This window comes from Artibeus jamaicensis, unplaced genomic scaffold (assembly GCF_021234435.1).
Source record: "Artibeus jamaicensis isolate MK-2021 breed Jamaican fruit bat unplaced genomic scaffold, CSHL_Jam_final scaffold_1019, whole genome shotgun sequence".
NCBI lineage: Eukaryota > Metazoa > Chordata > Mammalia > Chiroptera > Phyllostomidae > Artibeus > Artibeus jamaicensis.
This window is the reverse complement of record NW_026522025.1, coordinates 15,073,599-15,095,542: the sequence shown is the minus strand read 5'-3', so window position 1 is coordinate 15,095,542 and position 21,944 is coordinate 15,073,599. Positions and strand designations below refer to the sequence as shown.

General features: G+C 38.3%; 1 protein-coding gene across 4 annotated transcripts in view; it reads right to left on the bottom strand.

Moving 5' to 3' along the window:
• The window catches only part of PDE4B (phosphodiesterase 4B), a 353,336-nt gene that overhangs the window by 4,700 nt on the left and 326,692 nt on the right, over positions 1–21,944 (bottom strand). For all 4 annotated transcript variants that reach the window (XM_037164893.2, XM_037164892.2, XM_053655504.1 and 1 more), the window contains 8 exons: positions 13,120–13,213; positions 7,667–7,845; positions 6,411–6,509; positions 6,103–6,267; positions 4,124–4,223; positions 1,983–2,137; positions 1,760–1,882; positions 867–1,049 (listed from right to left, as the gene is read on the bottom strand). In XM_037164893.2, the coding sequence (XP_037020788.2) occupies positions 867–1,049; positions 1,760–1,882; positions 1,983–2,137; positions 4,124–4,223; positions 6,103–6,267; positions 6,411–6,509; positions 7,667–7,845; positions 13,120–13,213 (1,098 nt within the window). The remainder of the gene's footprint in view (positions 1–866; positions 1,050–1,759; positions 1,883–1,982; positions 2,138–4,123; positions 4,224–6,102; positions 6,268–6,410; positions 6,510–7,666; positions 7,846–13,119; positions 13,214–21,944) is intronic.

Below are 21,944 nucleotides of genomic sequence, written 5' to 3'. Positions count from 1 at the left end.
ATGTAAATTTGGGGGTAGCCAGTAGTGAGGAAGGAGGAGAAACATGAACAAAAAATACTCTGAATTCTTTTGTGATAAAGACCTTAGACAGCCTGTAGATTCATTCTCAGTTATGACCACTTGTCGTCTTGAATAAAGTAACATTTCAGCTGGCCCTAAAAAGCCTTTGTAGGGACACTGACACTTTCTATGGCCACATCCTCTGCAACTAGAGGTGTCAGGGACATTTCTGTATCCCCTGCCTCCAGCGTATTGTTCCCAGTGGTCAGCTCACGGGGAATTTGTAGCTTTGAATACAATCAGCAGATGTCAGCATGTTCTCAGAGCATAGCTGTAATCTGGATAGGGGGACACAGGACAGGCTTGGACTATGAGGCAGAAGAGATTTGTAGGAATGAGATTCACTACTCCTGGTGAGGGTGGCAGTGTGCTTGATTATGAAGAGACAGCGTAAATAGGGTACAGGGAACAAGAGTGGAAATCCTGACTAAAGGCAAAGATGGGAGAAATCTGGGTGGCTGAGACGGAGGAGGCCGCAGTGTTCAGTTCAATTGGCTGCAATTGCTAAGATCATAGACAACTATATAAACTGTTTGAGGCTACACAGTTCAAACTTGGATGGATTCTGATGACTGCTTTATCTCAGCCTATAAAATCGAGTGTAATGGAGAAAACAAATGAGTCATGAGTTTAATGGAACTCAATGGGTAGTTGCTTTTGTATAATTTCATATATATAAAGCATATTGTATATTATATGTAATATATTATACTATATATATTTTGTTAAAAGAAAAGGACTAGGTAGAACTCCTGTTCTACAGCAAGCTGAGCTTACAAAAACTTTGAAAACCTTATAGTAGATACCTGGGATTTTTCCACAGAAGCTGTGTGCTTATCACACATTGGGCTAATCTCCATTCCCCTCTCCCGCTCTTTGTCTCCCTGCTGGAAAAATTCCTCCATGATGCGGTCTGTCCATTGCCGATACAATTCCAATGACTTGGTGGGGTTGCTCAGGTCTGCACAGTGTACCATGTTGCGAAGGACCTGAAATCATCAAGTTTTGGAAATCCCATAAAATTAGGTGTAAATACTACCAGAACATCTCATCCCTCTTGTACTAGGACACTTGGTACCAAACCCAAGAACATTTTAGTTGTATTATAATTACATTATGTGCACTAAGAAAGCAGAATTACAATGGTGCTGGCCAGCGTTGGTTATTTACCATTATAGGAGTCCCAAAGGGGAAAATCTGTGTCTTCTTAAATTGATGGTCATTGAATTTAAAAACTGGAAAGGACATTAGGTCAGATACTGCCACCATTTCCTTCCTCAGTTTGGAAAAAATGCAAAGAATCACTCAAAGTAGATATCTTCATATTTTCCATTTGTGGAGAGGAAAGCAGCTGATGGCAATTTGTATAACCAAAACAGACTTAACAAACTGCAAGTCAATGGGGTTTATATCAAAACACGAGCTTTTGGGACCAGCAGTCACGTACACCCTATTACAAATACATCTTGCTATTTATTTTTAGAACTAAGCAACTCAATAAATAGGGTTGTTTTATCTCATAAATTATAAAATGAGCCATAATGTTTTCTTTAGTTATTTCTTCACTTGCTTAGTTTGTTCTTAAATAAGCCCAAAGCTGTAGTAATAACCTACTATGCAACTAACTTAAGATTATTTTCATTTTTTAATTGTTGTTTGGTTTGGCTTTGTGTTAAATCAAAGGCTTTTTATCAAATACCTGTATGCGATCAGTATAGTTGTCCAGCAGAAGAACACCTGAGCTTGTAACTTTCTTTGTTTCTACCATTGTCTTCAGGTCTGCCAGCAGGCTCATATGTTTGGACATATCAGTTGCTAACACCTTGGGTAAAAAGAAAATGAAAATTCTCAATGAGCTCAGTTTGCCAAAGAAAATGAGATTTCCCCTCCTGTGATGGTAATGTACAGAGGGTAAGTCTTACCATGTCGATAACCATTTTCCTGAGAGTCTGACGCTGCTTTTTTGTGAGATTCTGAAAGATATCACAGTGCTCTTCTTGCAGTAGTTTGAAACCCACGGCCAGATGGTGGTTTTCCAACACAGATTCATCATTATACATCAAAGCAAGTTCCGAATCTAGTAAGTAAAAATGATGACTTAATAAAAGGAGTACAATTCAAAGGCTGGCATTATCTTCATGTGAAATCAGATCTAGTTGTCTTCAAATAGTTTTAAAAAACAAGATCCAAATGTCACTTCTCCTTAGATAAACAGTCTCTCTCCACAAAGGAATGTAGTCAGTTTCTAAGAAAAAAAATCTTCTAGTAGATATTAGTGCCTAAGCTTTCTCTTTGATTAAAATTCAGGGTATTTTAAAATCCTTTTTTCCCCTTCACTTTAGAAAGAATTTGATATTAGGTAAAAGCATTCCTAAGCTGCTATATCTTATTTTTATCTAAGATTGTAATTTCCACGATGTCTTCACACATTGTGTGTTTTGGAAAACAGTAAACTGAAAACACCAGTAAACTTCAACAAATGTACTAGAATTTTCAAACTATGTATATTCACTTTTTTTATATTCTTGCCAACTCTGTCGATTGGGTTTTGGATTTTCAAAGAAGACAAGGGTGTAAGTATAAAATTTCATTTTATTCAAATAATGGAGCTTTATAGAACTTTCTATAAATATGGTAACAAAACATTAATACATTTTAGAACAATCTCGTCAAATGTTCTACTGTCTGGCAGTATCCATTAGAGACTATAATATCTGGATATGCAAACTATAGCTTCCAGCCTGCTTTTCACACAGAAGAATAAGACATCTTTCATTAGACAGAGCCCTGGTATGCAAATGAGAATATGGTCATTGAACTTATGAAGTCACATTTTTCTCTTAATCAAAAATAATAGCCAAGTGATGGTACTATGTCACTAACTACAGCTGTTGTTATTCATATACCATTGCTTTAACTGAGTGCTTTGAGTTACTTTCTCAGTAAAGGTAGTGGGATATATGAAGTCATTTGAGCCCTTTTGCTCCATTCACCCTGTGGTCAAGGTTACAGCTCTGCAAAAGGGCTTTATATGTTGTAGTGCTGTAGGTGGCTGTACCAGAAAGACCACTTTTCTGTGTGATGGTAACTGGCCTATACATGAATTGTCTCATGATACCACACTATGTCAGCTGATACAACCCACACAGGCAAGTAGTTAACTTTAGGTTCTTACAATAGAAGAATAAGGTAAAACAACAACAACACAAAAACAAGGTACACCACAACTATTTCACTCAGATATTTTTATGATAAAATATGATAAGCATTTTCTACAAGTAACTCAAATATTTCTATAAAACCATCAGCACTTGATGTTAATGATAACATTAAACCAATATTCTCTCATAAGAAAAAGTTCTTAGATTTCCAGCATTTAGAAATAGTGCATTAACGGAGAGAATTCATGGAGTTTCATTAGCATGAATCCTAAACATTTTGAGCATGACAAAAACTTGACGGCCTGGGATTTTAAGGCTGGACCAGCTGTGAGGTTCACTGAAGTCATCTTCCCTACCACAGGCTAATTCGTAATCATACCTATGCGGTTGGAAGAGAGCATGTGGGACTTGGAAAGCCCCTTCCTCCTGAATTGTGGAAACCCATTGCAGTGCTTTTTCAGAATCTTATTTTGTCTGGGGGTTCCCATGCTTAGATCTAACATTCAGGGCTGGTTTCTCAGTAGACAGGGACACCAGTGGGTCATCATGCTCTGCGTGAGAGCCCTGAATAATATTGAAAATCATTATCACATTATTCCCAAGACTTTCCTTGTGCTTACTGGATAATTCCACATCTGTTATTCTTTCCCCACATATTGTATTTTCCAAACATCAAGTATTTTTTATGACTCCCTTCTGACCCCTTGCAAGTTCTCCCTGCAGCTCAAAAATTATATTGCCAAATTGGACACAGTATCCAGGAAAGGTCTGACCAGTTTGAGTGGAATGGAAGGATTACCTCATTATTACTCTTTTTATTCTCCATAATGAAACATTAGGAGGAAAAAAATAAGCAGTGACTCATACAATTACTTGAATGACTGTCCTAGTGGTCAACTCACTCGTGTTGATGAGAAACTGGTTGGACACTCCGGGATGATCAACGTCATGGATAGCAGCTGCAAAAATGGCAGCCAGGATTTCCAAATCTGTGAAGACGGCCTGCAGAGCAAAATGAGTACATTTAACTCCATGTCCCATTTGCCTATCCTGCTTATTCAGTTCTATGTTGGAGTATCCCATTTCATTCTTTTTTTTTTTTTTTTTTTTTAAAGATTTTATTTATTTATCTTTAGAGGGGAAGGGAAGGAGAGAGGGAGAGAAACTATTTCTTTGGGGGTGGAGGGTTTCTGTTGGGGGAAGGACTGTTTGTGGATTTTTATAATGTGTCATATACTAATTTAATGTAAATTCTACCCTTCCTCATAAGGTCTCACATGGAAGCAATGATGGCTGGAGCCCATGCCCTCACCAGGCCTACAGGCCAAGGCTCGGGAAGTCAGTGCTCTCACAGTGAGTGAGCAGATGGTACCTGATGTTTGTTTTTTTCGCTAAGTGGTACGGCAGAATCATGCTCATAGGACACCAGCACATACAAGTCAAAGATGCAAATCAGACTGGCTGTCCTCTGATAAATAACAAATTTCATACATTTTTAGGCTGCATAACTTAAGAGAACAGAGGCCAAATTCCAGACTTGTAAGACTGGCAGTAAATTATTTCCCAAAGCTAAATTTGTAATGTGGTCAGAATATTTCACATATTCATTCATCCATTCATTCAGTACCTATCCACTCAATGTTTACTATGGGCAAGATTTGAGAGCATTTCTAAGAAGTGAAACCTAATGCCCCTACTGCTAAACTCCTTCTTGCCATCTCATAAAGCCTTCTCTGCCTCCACTGGTACACAAGGATTTAAATCTAGGATTTACTTAAGTAGATGTTCTTTCTGGCTAAAAGTCTTTCTCTGGCTGAAATGACTTTCTTTACTCTCTGGGATTACTTAAATCTTCTGACCCTTCACATGCCAGCTCAGTTTCCACCTCTCCCGTGAAGACCAATCTAATTGCTCAAGGACACGTTGATGTGGGCCTTCTTGAAACATCTGTGGCACTCATGGACAATTTCTGGCCACACAGTAAGTATCCTACCAACATTAGTGGATAGTGGATAAACAGTGTTGGTCTACTATGATATTTATACAGAACATTTCCTTTAGGGACATAGAACAGCCTTAGCTCCATCTCACTTTCCCAAGTCTTCTTGGATTTCTTCTCTTAGAAAATATGGGACCCAAGCAATACAGCTGTGGTCTATTTAATCTTTCTTCACCTTCTGAAAGGACCTGCAAAGGTGAGGTTGCATTAAGGTTGGCCAGTCTCGTCTTGCAAAGATCCTGCCCATTTTGGAAGCACCTGACTCCCACTGCTATCTGTCAAGGAAGAACTTGGTCTGCTGGGCCCACTGCTGCTAATAATGCATTAATGTATTAATGCATTAATACAAATGCATTAATCTGTTGGGAAAGGAGTCACAATCATCTTTTAGCAAGATGTCTAGTGATTCTCAGCTCTAGTTACTTTTCTTCAGCCCATATAATGAGGTTCATGAATTCTTAGGAAAATAAGCCTATGGATGCTTACTCCTATCAGGAACTTTATGTTATGTTTTTATGCTTCCCTTACAATGCCTGGGATGGTGTGGGTAGTCCAGATCACCACATTCATAGAGTGATCTGGATAAAGGGTATACTATGTTATCAGTCACTGAACTAGACATGTATTAGATATAAAAGATACAATGAAAAATAAAGCATACTGTTAATTGCTTGATAATTAAATAATTTTTCAATGATAAGAGATATAAAGGGAAAGTTACTCTGATATTAGTAAACCAATTAGTAGATGCTCTACATAATCAAGAACCAGTTCAAGAATATGCAATCATCTAATTCCATTATTTCTACACATATATTACATGTTGTATAGCACTTTTTAAGGAAGATGGGTGGGTATGCAAAAGAGATTATAACTACTCACATCTAATGCTGGTGTTGAAAGAAGAACATGGGTTGACTGGGCTACGTCAGCAGCATGTAGGCTGTTATGATACGCTACATCAGAATGGTAATGGTCTTCTAAAGTCATCATGTAGGTTACAAATGTATCAGAGGAGATTTTGAATGTCTTTAGGAGGTCTCTTTCCTATATCACAAAATGGATTAGAAAATAAATTAAGTGGATGTCCCAAAATAAAAAAAGCCAAATCAGAAAATTAAAGAGGGATGAAAAAATCCGCAGAGTCATCCAATGGAATGAATGACCAACTCTCTTCCCAGTTTACTCACCTGGAATATGGCATACATGATGCACGTTAGGGGCCTATTGTGTGAATATCCAGCCACATTGAAGATGTTAAGGCCCCATTTGTTCAGGTCTTCCAGCTCCTGTAATCAAAATTAGAGGAAGTTAGGAATGAGGCAGGTGGGGGTTTTTTTTGGAATACTTCATTATTTTTATTTACTTTTTGGGCAATGGCTGGCTAAGTCTTTCAAATGTCTCTTTAGAGTATTGTAGTGGCATGAACAAGTTAAAATGGAATGACCTAGGAAATCGGATGTCCTCTTCATCCTAGTTACAAATTTCTGTATATTTCATTTCCAAATTTAGTTGCTGACCTATATTTGTCTAATCAGTCCTCAAACAGTGTCATGTTCAGAGGTACCTACAAGTGACTACAGTCAGGAAACTCCTCTGTTCTTCCATTATTAGCACTAAGGGCCAGATCAGAAAGACTCAGCTACTAGTATATACATAAATCAACCCTAATTTAATGAAGAATGCCAGTCCTGTATTATCATATAGCTCCTAGGCCACAGATAAACCTGGAAGAAACATCATTCAGTCCTGTGTTGTGGGGTTATTCTACGATTATCTGATTATAGGAACAATTTATTCCATTCTTAATTATTGTCTGGAGTGTGGGATGCAGGCTCTCCCTAGAGGCTTGGTCCAATGTGTGATGGACCTTACTCTAATGCTCTCTTTCAGAAGGCCTCACTGAATGTCCTTTTGCTCACAGTTAAGCTCATTTCATTCTCACAAGACTGAGAGAACCTCAGGAATCAGCCTGTGCAGCCCCCTAGAACACGTATGAACTATTTCTGTGCTTTCTCACTACTGGGGTTTGGGTTCAAGAGTCAGTGCTACTCATTTCTCTGATTTCTTCTCCAACTTTGCCAATCAGCTCCAATCTTCCCATTGGTCCTTGGCATACAGTTCCCTAAATACCCTCTGGGACAATGCAATCCTGCCCACTGGCCTCCCCTTGGATCCTTCCAGTGTGGCTTCAATAGAATTCTCAATCCTGAGGAACTATCCATTTACAAATCCAATTTAGAGTGAAAAATGGTGTTTTGTATAGAAAAAGGGTATTTAATTAGGTGCCTACCAATGGACAAAGATGCCACAACAGCCTCCTTATTATACAATTTAATAATAAGACAGAAGTGATCACTACTGTTTTCTAGCAGGTAGTTAGGCCTCTGCTGCTGTGAAACAGAGAGCTACGTGCACACCCCTCCCCCACCCAGTGCATACTCACCTTGGCCAGATTATCTTCATTTTCCGTGTTGACTCCAAAGCGTGAGATGCTTGTATTGTTTAAGCTCGAACTATGCATCAGTTTTTTCACTCCACTTATCTGTGTCATGAGTTGTTGCTTTTTTTTCTTCTCTCTGTCTTTCTGGGTGGGAGATGGAATCTCTACATCGTTCTGCTTGTCTGCAACAAAGGAATATATTCCTTAGACCAAGAGTGTCAATGAGAACCCACTGCAATATGCAAAACAACTTCTAACCATCTTCAGTAGATTTTTCATCTTATAAAGAACTGTCATGAATTATCTCACTTTATCTTTAGGACAATTCTGTGAAGTAGATGGGCAAAATATTTTGCTTCATTTTATTGCTAAGCAAACTGAAGCCCAGAGGAGCTAAATAAGTTGTTCAAGAAGTGTTAGAGGTCGGACCCAATCCCAACTCTTCTGTTTGTAGTCTAATTTAGGGAGATTACACTTGTACATTTTTAAGGTGAAGCATCAATATTTATATGTAAATTTTTAAAGTGAATTGCTTATGTTTGTATAATAGAACAGTTTCATGTAGCCAAGACCAGGTTACCAAAGACAGGCTTTACGTTCTGCTCTTTTATTATATGTGTTATTAATTTTTTAATTAAAAATCTATATAACTTTAGCTGGCCATAACTTACAATTTTGTTTTTGATAAAAATGTTAGAGAAATGAATGGTTTATAATCTTCAAATAATTATTTTAAAGCCCTAGCTTATTACCATTTGAGGTTTGGAGGGAGACTATAATTTCAATGGTACTTCATGTCGTGTGTCTATTAATTCTATTTTAAAATAATGATAAACAATGCCTCTCATTTGTAACAGATATAACATTTATTAAAGTATTTATGCTTATTAAATATTTATGGTCATTTCATTTCATCTTTTAAAAAAATTCTGCTACAACAAGGTAATAGTAGAGCTAGAAATCCTAAAAAAATATGTCTACCTACTCATAGAAGCACTTTTCTCTATTTAATGCTATTAAAAATATCAACCATCAAACATTCCATTTCACTCTACAGGAGTATGTATCCTGATATTTCTTAAAAATTCATTAACTCTTTCAGGTCACAGAATGCCTGGGAGTGCAATGAGGCAATAATTTATTACATGGCTAAACAGCTACTTCATTAAATGAGGTGATACCCTGAGGCTGAAAGAGTTAATGCAACTTTCAAAAATTCCTACATTTATCTCTGCTTGTTACAGTGAAAATTTAGTGATAAAACAACTTCTCCACTTGAAAATGGCATGCTGGAAACTAGACTATTTGCTTTCAACTCTTTTCAGATGATGGCATAGTCCCATGGTCCCTCTAGAGACCTCTGCCTGCCCACGGGGCCCTGGGGACAGCTCCTCAAAGCAAAGGTGGCCCAGGAACAGAGAAGCAGCAGACATGTACATACTGGTCACCTGGCACTCTCTCTCCTCAGCATCTCGGTATCATCTCAAGGTGCCCACAAGCTCCTAGATTCATCAGTCATACTACGACTTTTGTTTATGGAGGAATTTCAGTGGCCATTTTGATGAATTTAGGGGTTTCTGACCTGGTTCAGCATCAGAAGCAGTCAGGAAACTTTAAAAAAATACAGATTTATGAGCCCCACCCAGTCCTACTGAATCAGTGCTTTTTCAAACCTTCCCAAGTGACTGCGATGGTCAGAGCCAGGTTTGGGAACCAATAATAATACCACACTCTCACTTTTCAGATGAAGTCAACAACTAACCCAAGCTCAAAGGGCAATTTACCCAACAGATATTTATTTTGCAATTACTGTGTTCCAGATACAGTGATTTAATAGCATAGAACCCAGGCCTTGAGGTTCCCATAAAAAATCTCTTTCTGGTCTCACAATCTCTGGCATTAAAAATGACATGTTATTTTTGAAATTCCTTTTCTCCCTGTCACTTCACTGCTAATACTTACTACTTCTGCTAAAATGAAAGGTCACAATAGCCCGTGCCTTTCCCGACACTGTTCTTCACGTCTGGTTAAACAAGCTGTGGGATCCTCCTGTGCCCCACTGATATAAGTACCTCCAGTGGGACTAGCAGCTTTTCCCTTTGTTTAATTAAAGATCCCCTGCAGCAGCAAGTAATTGGGCTGAACCACTACTGATTCTATGTCTGGAACATTATAATAAAGAAGAAAGCCACTATTCACACAGTGCCAGTTTGACATTAATGGGTGTTTCCCTATGCAGGCATTGGAACAACTGATAGATTTCCCTGTTCTGAACTTCCTCCTTAAGTGCTTTTCCCTATTCTCAATTTCCTCTGCTAAATGCTTAGCCAGCAAAATGTGGAAATAACCTGAAACACAGACTCAAAGAATCATGATAAATATTTTGTGAATTTATATTTACAGAATGGTCAGATTACAGTGGGAAAACAGTGGGCCCGTATAAAACAAATAAACAAAAAAAAGCAGATGCAAACAAACAAACAAACAGTCACATCAAATTCTGCTAATGGTATAATTCGAGGTGATTTTTGTGCTAGATCACAGCATTTGATCAGGCAAAGTTCCTAAATTCTTTCTCTCGCATCTTGAAAATTCTACATGTTAGCTTTTGAGACAGTAAGTAGGGGATTTAAAAGGACAGTTCTTGTGTTTATAACAATATTAACTGAATTGTCATACCACACCTCAGTATCTTGCTTTTTCTATGCTCCCTCCCTGTAGGCCCTGCTTTACTTCCCCTTATAGCAGCAACCCAGAGCCCATTTTCATATAATGACATCAGGAAGTGCCTGCGGTGGTCAGTGGTCTCCTGCCTGCCTTCTGGATTATCTGGACACCATCTTTTCCTTGGAAATGGAACACAAGTTTCCCAGATCCTGGAGTGAGGGATTCCCTCCCTCTGATGATGCATTTTAACATTTGGTGACTCTTACTGAGATACTGCTCTTCAAGTTTAACTGAGATTGCTAAGGCCTCCTCATTTTGTGCTCACTGACATGGTTGCTATGCTCTAACAAGACCTTTTTGTATTACTGGAATCTGTTAATAAACCTTTTATGTTTAGGTTCAATAATCCTGATTCCTGAAAACTTTCCTCCAAAAGAATATGAATGTTCCCTAAATACCCTTAAATGTGACTTTCTTCTATATGTTCTGAGTTCCTTACAGGCTCCTTCCCTAGTTAAAAAATGGACAGGATAGTTAGGTTCAGGAGTCAAGAGAGACAAGTCTTAGTTCTGAATCAGGAACACATTAGCCAGGTAATCTTGGTAGCGTTACTTTGCCCTTTCAGGCCTCGGTTTCTTTTCTTCTGTGAAAGGAGGGAATTGGATGATGAGGTCGTTAAAGCTCCTTGCAGACAGTTTATGAAGAAGGCTTCATTCAGGGTCCTCCTGGACTGTTCACTATACTCACAAGATAAGACTAAGATTCCATGCTCCGCATTCACAGTTTGCAAATAAGCTTTATGTGTTTGTTTGTTTGCTTGCTTCTTAAGATTGTCAAATTGCAAGTCTATAGCCTATTACCGAGAATCCAGGTTGCCAGGTGTGTTTAGCAAGACTCATCCAATCCATCTATGTCAGAGTCATAAGGTGCTAGAGTTGGAAGGACTTGGATGTCATCTTTGCCAATGCTCCTGTTTTACAGATAAAGCAACTGATGCACCCTATGTTTATATGCTGAGGTTTTTTTCCTCCCTATACTTTTCCAAGGATATTTAACATTTTAACCTGTCTGTCTAATCTATTTGATCAGGTCTACCTTGTGCAAGCACACACGCATACACACTGACACACTCTCACACACACCACCCTCCTCATGCTGAGTCTGTAAGGGCTGAGATCCTAACAACCTCTCTCAATAACGTGTTCTTCATCATTTCATTTTTGGAATAGTAAAAAGCCAAATAATTGGTTTTCCTCAAGACATGTGCCTAATAGTAAATGGAATGTTTGACAGAAAGTTGACATTTGCCCGTTCTTGAGATACAAAGAATTACGCCTGAGGACTCATCTCTATTATCTTATCAGCTTTCTTACTTGATGACAGAAAGACATTAGTTAGCATTCTAAATTATGCTTGTTGTCCTTGGCAAGTGGGCAGTGAAAGAAATGACAGGGAAGAGGAATGCTTAGGTGCAGTCTTGAATTATTAAAGGCTCAGGGACTTCCTGCAGCTTTACCCTAGTCATGAACATCTCTTCTAAGACAGGAGAGCCCTGGTATGTTTATAAAAACAAAAATGAATTCTTGTACTTATCAATTTTCTTCCCCCCCCCCCCGCAGTTGTTAACTTGTAAAATGTTCCAAAAACAGTCCCAAGCTTATGAAAAATAGTTGGGTGTTACACAGAATGGACTATATCAGAAATGGACAGGGAAAGATGCCTGGCTGCAAAGTAGTAAAAGAGGAATAATGGGGAATAAAAGGATTGGTAGATAGTGCTTTCTGTGCCATTAGTTTCTAGCTTCCTCTTGGAACTCAGATGTATGAAAAATTCTTCTCCTTTGTTCTCTGACAAAGGTCTGGCCCAACTGCAGCTGGAGAAGACCAGGTGCTGCAGACACCCACCCACTGGAAAGAGCTGGAATGGCACTTGTTAATTGTCGGGTACCCATCAGGTGCAGAGTATTTCTGAGCTTTGCACTGGGTTGGTCTAAGATTGATCTGCTGATAGCAGGAACTGCTTTGGTGTTAGATAAAACAGGATTGATTTTCAGATTAAAAGCAGAAGAGGTATGTATGTGTTTCCATAAGGCATCAAGGCAAATGCTTATTGATTTAATGATGTGTAGCTATGCCAAAAAGAAGGGAGGTGATTAGCTGTAAGAAGGTCATTTCCCTGGAAAGAGGAGTTCTGGAAACAAGCATAATTCAGGAGTAACCGAAAGGCCACAGAATCAGAATCTAGATGCTACCTATTTGCTTTGAAGTATAGATTTGCAGATTCTACAGGCCTCAGTAAAGAAAAATATAATCAAAATACGTTCATTATACAATAGGATGGCTTGAAACATGAGGTCAGAAATCCCTAGTAATAAACAGGATGCCATAAATAGTTAAGGAATTATCGATGCAAACCTCTTCTTGTCCTGTGTTACATACTAACAATGTGATTACAGAACATACAGAGTTGGAGTGATTGAACACCCTCCCCACTCACCTCTTCAGAGGTCTTGGCCAAGATGGCAGTGGGTGGGGAGATAAGGGGTGATCTGAGGTCCATAAAAATACACTTAGCCATAATAACTTCTGTCTTTGATGGCTATTTTTATTCTTTTTTAAAACATCTTCTGCTCATTTTTTCCCCTTAAAAGCTGACTTAGTTCTTATTTTAAATGGATTTGTTTTTCTATGACTTTACCTGATTTAAAACTCAGGGATTTCCTGATGGTTTGCAGAGATTAACAATGAAAAACCTCAGTTATGAAAGAGTTTTTCCACTTAGTATCTTACCTAAGAAAGTGTTTGAAATGTATTCAGACACCTGGTTCCCGGACCGGCTCATTTCTGAGAGGTGTGTCAGCTCCCGGTTCAGCATCCTTTTGAACTGAGTATGAAAAATAAAAATGTATTAACTACCTAAAAAATCACAAATCATCACTGTTCATATTTATGACTTTGCTTTCTAAGAACCAAGAGGTTGGATGAGCAGACGCCATTAGATAAATGATTCTATTTTTACAAAATAGAATATAACAGCACCTGAAGAAAAAGAGGCTTTCTTAAGATTTCTTGTAATTAACATCTGATTTCTTTTGCATGCAAACATAATGAAAAGAACATTAATAGAGAGCAAGATTATTTTACCTGAAAATGTAAGACCATCTTAAAATACATTTATTGGAAATTAACTCTAAAATATAATTTGACTTAACAATCTATACAGTGACAGGAGATTATATGTGAAAAGTTTAAGGGAAAACAAAGGGGGAAGTATCCTCTAAAAATAGAGTTGTATAAAAAGAATAAGATTAAAAGAAAGCACAGTCTATTTTAATACGATGTAATATAACATGCCTTATTTCATAATAAGCAGTCTCACTGGGCTAAGTGACCATACAGATTAAATCATTACAGATGTTTTCTACTTCACAGAAAACATGCAGATACAAATGTTTCAAATTCTATCAAAGATACAGAATAGAACAAAGGAACCCACCTTGATGTAACCCCAAGATACAGATAACAAATAGTTTGCCTCAGGCATTTTGGAGTGCTCTCCTTGCCACAATCCACAGATCCCTTTAAAGAATTCACAGTTCTCACAGAGCAGTTCTGAGAGGATCAGGAAAGCCTTGCACACTCAGTGGTAAAATAATCAAAACTTATAAAAGACAAAGCCTCCAAAACTTAAGACATCAAACAGAGCCCATCTTCACACTCCATTCTTGCAAGAAGCCTGTGCTTCCTGCTTCTTTTCTGGCAGAGAGAGTAATGAAATCAGGAATTGCAGAAAGAACAAGAGCTTGTCCAAATGGATTCGGCTGGCTGGTGTGCAGCACTTATGAATTATGAATAGTCCTAGTGGCTGAAGGGGTTTCCACCCTGTCTTAGTCTTGCTCAGCTGAACTCTGCAAGGAAGGAGCAATTCTTCTTTCCGGAGGGGTTTGCCAGGCTGGGAAACACAGCCATGTTTTAAAAAGGAGATTAAAATGGAGGAAGCCCCATGAATATTTCAGTAAATCTGAAATCAGTACCCTCCCCCATTTCCACTGGGTGTTCTTAACCCTCTCTGCTCTGCAGAAGCCAACGCTCTGCAGACAGCCTCTGCACCGGGCTTGGCTACTCAAATGGTTTTGAAGGGATGGTGCCTCTGATTAGTTGACTTTCTGAACATTAAAAAGATAATAATAAAAGGCTTAAGACGTTGGCTGTTTTCAGATGAGGCTTTCAGTATACAAAAACATTTTTTAAAAACTATTTTTGGGGAATTTTTGTGCTCACCGGGTACCAGTGGATTTAGCCTTCTTTTATGGTGACATGGATGGGAAAGAATAATTTCATTTTAAAAGTACTTCATATTCAGAAGGCAATTTTTCGTACTCCATCAGCTCATTAATATGCATATTAGATGGCATTCAACAAACTAAACACATTAAGCCTTTTGATCTAGGATCTAGACTGGGTTTGGAAATACAAGACATTGTTTGCTGCATGAATGGTGAGTTATTTGGGTTTATGAATTACGATGCTTTTTGATATTTTAGCGTTACATTGTCTAATTCATGTCAGAAATATTTAGGAGTTAAACTTATTTTCACTTTATTTTAGTAAGCTAGAGCACGTTGAGGAAGGTATTCCTTTCCTGTAGGCTTGCTTCCCCACCCTTTCCTTGGGAGTGTTAGAGAACAGGCAAAGGGAAGTCTAAGACTAGAGTCTTCCTACAATGGGATTCCCTACCCAGGGCCACCCCACTCCCTGCCCAAGTTCTCCCCGCTCTGTTACCCCACCCTGGACACCCAGGAATTCAAGTACAGCACGTTAAAGGAGTAGAAAGCACCATGGCAACAGCCCCCCCACCTCCACACACACACAATTGGCTCTCTTTCCTGTGAGGCATTCCCTTTCAAATGAGCATCCCGCACTGACAATGGCTTCACTTTGAGCATCAAAGCCCCCATCATGCCACGGCCTGTGCCCAGGAGACCAGGCCTTCTGAGGTGAAGCCAGTGCGAGTCGGGACTGCTGCCCCCTGGCCGTACTCTGTACTGTTTTCAAAGAGGCACCGTCACCCTCTCTGGGTGACCCTGCTGGTATATGTGTGTTTTCCCATGATATAATATGTGAACAGCAGGAACTAGGGATCTCTGAATCAGACACCTCAGCTACTCTGCCTTACTTATTGGACCTTTATGCCACTTTGAATTCCAGGTGAATCACGTAAGTTCCAAATTATTTGGTTTTTTAAGACACAGATACTCAGTCTTAATGACATCTCATTTTCAGTTCTCAGAAGACAGGCACTTACACTAAAGGCTCAAAAGCTGGAAAATAAAGGTTTCAGTGCTCTGATTGATCAGCTGAATTTGAACAAAGCAAACTTTACTTGGAACATTGTAAAAATATCTTGTGAAAAAAGCATACAGACATGATTTCCTTTAATCAAGTCTGTGCACTAGAAGTAGCCAAATGTAACATTCAAATAATCACCTTCGTTTTGAATCTTTTGGTCTCTCTGAAATATTTAGAAAGATTTTGAAGTCAATCAGATTTGTACTCTTTTAGTCATATCATGTTATCATGTATTTGCTAAATATTTATTAAACACCTAAATGTGCCAGGCAAAGCATTGAAGATGTAGCAGCGAAAAATAAAAACCTTTTCATGGTTAATCAACTGACATCCTAGCAGAAACAATCAGATGTATTAGAGCATGTTAGTTAACCATAATAGTTAAGAGTCTGGAGAGAGTTGTGGGGAGTCTGGGTGTGTTCTTTATTAATTACATTGGCCCCCGAGCTCAGAATATAGGAGCAGGTAGAAATCCAATCATTACAGACTAGGAAAGGAAAGACCCTTCTCCTTAGTTCCTTTCTATCACCTCCCATTGTCACAGGACTCCGCTGGCACACACTATCAGCCTCTCCCAGTGTGGGGCAGGGAGTGGCTTTCAGTTACAGGGCTGAGAAGAAACCAAACTCCTCACCTTTCCTGCATAGTGACAGAAGGGGCCAGTACTCATGTGCGTAGTTAACAGATGAATATCACCTCCCTCCTCCTCATGCCTAAAATAGTTCTATGAGCCTTTTGCTGGAGGCATGGAAATGCCACCAGAAAAACAAAGTCATCTTCAGGCAACTGTAAAACACACATAATGAAGCACGCAAATAGCGGTCACTCAGTGTCAGAAAACGACCCAGTCCTTTAAATGTTGCTTAGCAACCAGCCGTTGGTTTTCCTCCTCCGTAAGGGAGGGCCTGACCACACTGACTAAGGCAATCATTGCTCTCATCAAAAAGAATTTATGAAGGGCCCACTTATGTTGTGCTCTGTACACACTAAGGAAGGCAGTCACGGCCGTCAAGCAGACGGGGGACCTTTTACATTCTAGTAACGTGGAGTCCAATTAGTATGATTAGTGCTGGCCTGTGAGAAGAGACACATCAAGGTATGGAATAGATCTGAACTGTGTTTGAGGTTAAGGCTGAGGTTAAGATTGGGGAGTTCAGCTTCACTGGGTTTTGGGTGTCTGATTCCCACATGGGGGTTGTTTCTGTTGAGCCAGAGGCAGTAACAATGTGCCAGACGAATCTAGCCTCTCGTTCTTGGTAACAGTCTTGTGAAGTCACTTCACTTCTCATATACAAACTGACAGTGACGTATGATTTCAGGATCTCAGCCTCAGCCTGAACCTGTCCTGACTCTAGGAGAGATTACGGGGCAGCCTCCTACAGTCTGGGCACATTAGTTACCAGCAACCAATACTTCCCAGAAAACAAAACTCCCTCATTACTACTGAGAAAAACAATACAAATCAGAAACACTTCACTCCATAAGAGTAAGCTGCCAACAAAGGAAGAAAAATATTTATCATCCTTCCACATTTTTATATGTTTAAGAACACTGGAGTCTCCCTGTCCTCTTATCAAGTTGGTTATTGAGTCCAAAAAGGAAGGTAAAATAGCTCTGGAGGGAAAATGTGCCTCAAGGAATTACAAAGCTCGAAAGGAACAGACACTATTACTTTATCAAATGCCGTAGAGAAAGCCACAAACAGGAGCACGCTATGTCAAAGATAAATGTGTCTCTCCTACCCAACGTACACAGATTCCATTTTTCAGTTAAGAATCTGCCTTCACAAGAAAACTCTGTTAGGGCCTACCTAGAAATAACATCCCCAGAGGAAATGGCTGAAGCCCCTTTTCAACGCAGACAAGCAAAGTCTGTGAATGAACTCTTAGTATCACAAATTCCTCAATGCTTCCTTAAGTTTATATCCAACACTAGATTCGTGACCACTATAGAAATGGCAGTTATTTTTTGAAAAGAGAAAAAGATAGTCTGTACATAAATGTTTTGATATTGTTTGCCTGAACTGTATCTTCTCTATAAAATCATGGGAATTTTTTAATAGGCTGCCTTTAATAGTGGGAAGTCATTTAAAATAACTGGAATAGCAAAAGCTGAAACTCAATTACATTAATATGAACATTTTGTTTATGGCTTCAATTTTTCTTTAGCTTCAATGCTACAAAGTTGGGGTTGCTTTGCGGTGTTTGTTTGGGGGTTTTTTTGCTGACACAGATTCTTATGAAGTGATGGAACACTTCATTATTTTCTATATTTCTCATCAGACAACTAGTTTGAAGTCTGTGCAAAGATTCATAGGCAAGCGAAGAATTCTCTTGGTAAAGTTCTTAGTTAAGTTAATCACAAAGGAGGTGTGGACTAGAATGATCTCAGATTCATTCTAGTCCTAAATTTTGATGTTTTCATGTTTCTAAGAGTAAAAAAAAACACAGGAAAGTAAAAATACAAGGGGCTAGTATCAAGCACATGAAAAAACTACTTTTAAGACTAATCTGGACTTGTCAGGAGATCACCTAGAAATCACTTAGGAGTGAATCCATATTCTTCTGCCTGTCAAAGCCTGGGCAAAGCAAGCACTTTTCCTCTCATTCATAACCTCGGATAAAAGCAGTAGGTGAAAATTGTGCAAAAGAAAAAAAAGTTGCCAGAAAGAGAGGAAGACAGCCCCAGTAGTTACTCCTGTGGGTGGCCATTTACGCAGGAGTCCATCTGTGAGACAGGCGCCGTATTGTGTGGGATCTTCCTGTTTTTGCAGTATGAAACAACTGCCCAAGTCATTAAAGTCACAATGACTTTGTTAAGGACTAAATTTTGACTCATATTTTACACTTTGTTAGTCATAACTTAATAAGAATTCCCAGGCACCCGGAAAGTGAAGGGGCTCAGAAGAAACGAATGAGGCCCCACAGAAATGAAAGACCCTTATTTGTAAACACCTACACTTTTGGGGGACAAAAATCTGATTTAAACAGCAACTAAAATAGAGATATACTGTACTTTCTCTCAATACCTTTACCAAATTCAAAATTTCCACAAGGTCTGTATTTTGGTTTATCTGACAATGTACATCTTATCTCTTATCTTTTTTTGGCCTTTCCCTATAAACTCTATCATCTGTTTGAAACTTGATGTCCAGTTTCTTTAACAAAATGTTTGTCTTCTTTGAAAAGCAAGTGAAATGAAAAGAAGTGAGGTTGTAACAAGGTTATGAATAACACACTATTGTCCATTAGTGTCTACTTTTGCCAGAGACTATGGTTCCAGGATGGGCCACCCTAGCAAACAAGTGCTACTGTATTAACATCCGGAGCAAACCCCTGGTGTACCAGGAAATACAGTTAGGTCATTCTAGCTGTCCACATGCCAAAAAAGAAAAAGAAAACTCATGTAAATATATTAGAATTGAGTAATTCTCTTAATTTCCCAGTAATACAATAACCCACTATAAATAAGTATAAAATGAAAAGCAAACAGAAATATCTCTACCATAATTTTACAATAAAAACTGATATTTACAATGAAGCTAAAATAGAATAAATACCACTGGCTGGGAAGAGGACAAGTATGTGCTCAAGTGACATTTTAAAGCCAAAGTGGGGACAAACCATGACCACTTTCATACAGAGAACTGAAAAAAAATCAAGAGAATTTAAACACAACTTTGAATACAACTGTTCTACAACTTGAAACTAGATCTTGAACAGCCATCAAATTACTAGGTGTTTATGTCTCCTTATCTATCATTTTGCTGCTGTCTATTTTTCTTGAAATTTCTGAAAACTAAGAGAAAATATGGCACACATTATTGGGAAACTAAAAAAATGACCTTCCCCAGACTCAAAGTAATTCTTATGAGAATGTTTAGGGAAATGTCTCAGCCCTAACATTTCCCTCTCTCCCAAAGTTGCTGCAGCAACACAATTAGATAGACAAAAGGTACAAGAACTTTGGGCACAATTATACCCAAAGACTTATATTTTCACTATGTACTTTAGCTATATATACATATGTACTCAAACACTGTATTTTATATATATGATATAGCACTGCATCATACCTGCAAATGTAGGACTAGAACATTTGGAAACATACATACATATTCCACATATCTAGGGTTACCAGATTTAATAAATAGAAATTCAGGACACTCAGTTAATTTTAAATAAGTATATCCTAGTATACTTATTTTTTAAAAAGTTAGATTTCAGTCATATACTCATACTGTGTCAGGTTTAGAGATATACTTTTTAGACCATTTAAAACATTCAAGCTTTTTTTTTTTTTTTTGACAGAGATCTTTCTTGCTGGTGAGAAATGCAATAAGACGTGCAACTGTTACTGGAGCTTCACAATTTTATCTTATGTTCTCGACCCCTTCCCTTTAATCTGGCTGTTACTAGAGACAAGCAAATAATAAAAAGGCACTATGGCAGATTTTGGGTGCTGGTCTGATAATTAAATATCAGGGAGTCCTTTTTCAACAGATGGCACATCATCATAGCAATTGAGGAAAATCAAGGCATTAAGGTACACTATTTAGTGGTTCTTTCATTTTTCCATTTACATGTCCTAAAACTTTTTCTGTGCGTGATGGCTAATATTTAACCTCAAATTTCTAAAGCCAGTTTTAAGGCCATGTGATCTTAATGTGATTCCAAAGCAGATGACTAAGGTCTTTTGAACCATTTCATAGACAGAAGTTCTACAACCTATTCTATTTTTAAATTAGAAATCTTACCCTGGATCAGACCCATGAATTGTCCATTCTAGTGTCCTCTGCTGACTAGTGGGAAGCAAGACCTATGCTTCAGGACCTTCATATCTGACTTGAAGGCAGTGATGCAGAGTAGACAGGGAAGTCACCCCCCAAAACACTGTACTTTCCTTTCTTGATGCTCTTTAAGAACTGGTTTCCAATTTTATTCTGTAAGATCTCCTAAGTTATTTAAAATCTTGCATTAAGCATTGTCTTACTAAAAATTCCAATACCTTTTGCAAGCAGAAATATTTACTGTAGCTTGTTTTGAGATGGCTACTTTACCCATTTAAACACATCACACAGCATGTATTGTGTTAAATATTAATTATATTGATTTCAGTTAGGAAATTTCACATGCCCCTGAGATAAAACATGATGAGATGCTTCAAAACCTGTCATGGAAATCATTGCTTCTGGATTGGAAGTTTCCCAGGGCTGGGCCAGCCCCCTGGTCTGGAAATTTTCAAGATCCACTCTAGGGATCTTCAAAATACATAAGGAAAAACCCTGGGTTACATAGGTATATTTTTTCCTTCCCTAAAAGACAATATGTATCTCTTTTGGTATTTTGGTAATCTTTATGTTAGAATACATACTTTCAAATTGAGAAGATTCTGCCATAGATCGGACATTTGAAAATAATTTTAAACCAGAAAAGATAAAAACAGTAATCTTAGCAATTTTATCATTTACAAAAGGTGATTATATTTATTTTCTATTTTGCTTTTCCTATAATTAGCTACCATAATTTAGAGGAGGTGGATGGACGCTTTGCACAAAAATGGGCCCCAAGATACACAAGGGTTTGTTGGGTTTATGAAAGGCTTATAGAAGTAGTTTCAGAGTCAGGTGCATAGGTCAGACATGAGGTAGATGGGGTTCTGGTTATAGACCTTACCAGTAGGGTCTCATTGCATTAAGACTCTGACGGCAGACCCAACAACATTCTTGCATGACATAGGATCAGCTGAGCATCCAACTGGGTCTGGAAATAAAATCCTGTACTGCAACTTAGTATGAGAAATTGGACAAGTTGTTGAGTTTCTTGGAGACTACGTTTTCCTATCTTTAAAATGGGAAGGCTAGAAATAATACATGTAAAGTGGTTGACAAGGTTTCTGAGACCATTGTAGGACTTGTTTACTCAACAGGATTTGTATTTAAAGCTGAGTTTTGTTTCTGCATTTTAAAAGAATATGAGCTCATGCTAACTTCTTCACTTGTGTTTGCATTTGGGTGGAGGTTTTGGTTGACTGTTTGGCACCTAAACTCTTTTCTTTTCATTATTGACAACAGCGGGTGTAATTAACTACTTAATTCCCACAGCATGCTCTTGCAGGTGTGATGCAGTGCTATATCACACAGTTTACATGACACAGGAGTTACTCGTGGAAGTTCTGGCTCACCGGTTGACGTTTAGATTATTCACCAGTCTAAGGAGTGTAAACCAGAACTGCCAGAAAGATAAAGCCTGTCAAGTGAGACCATA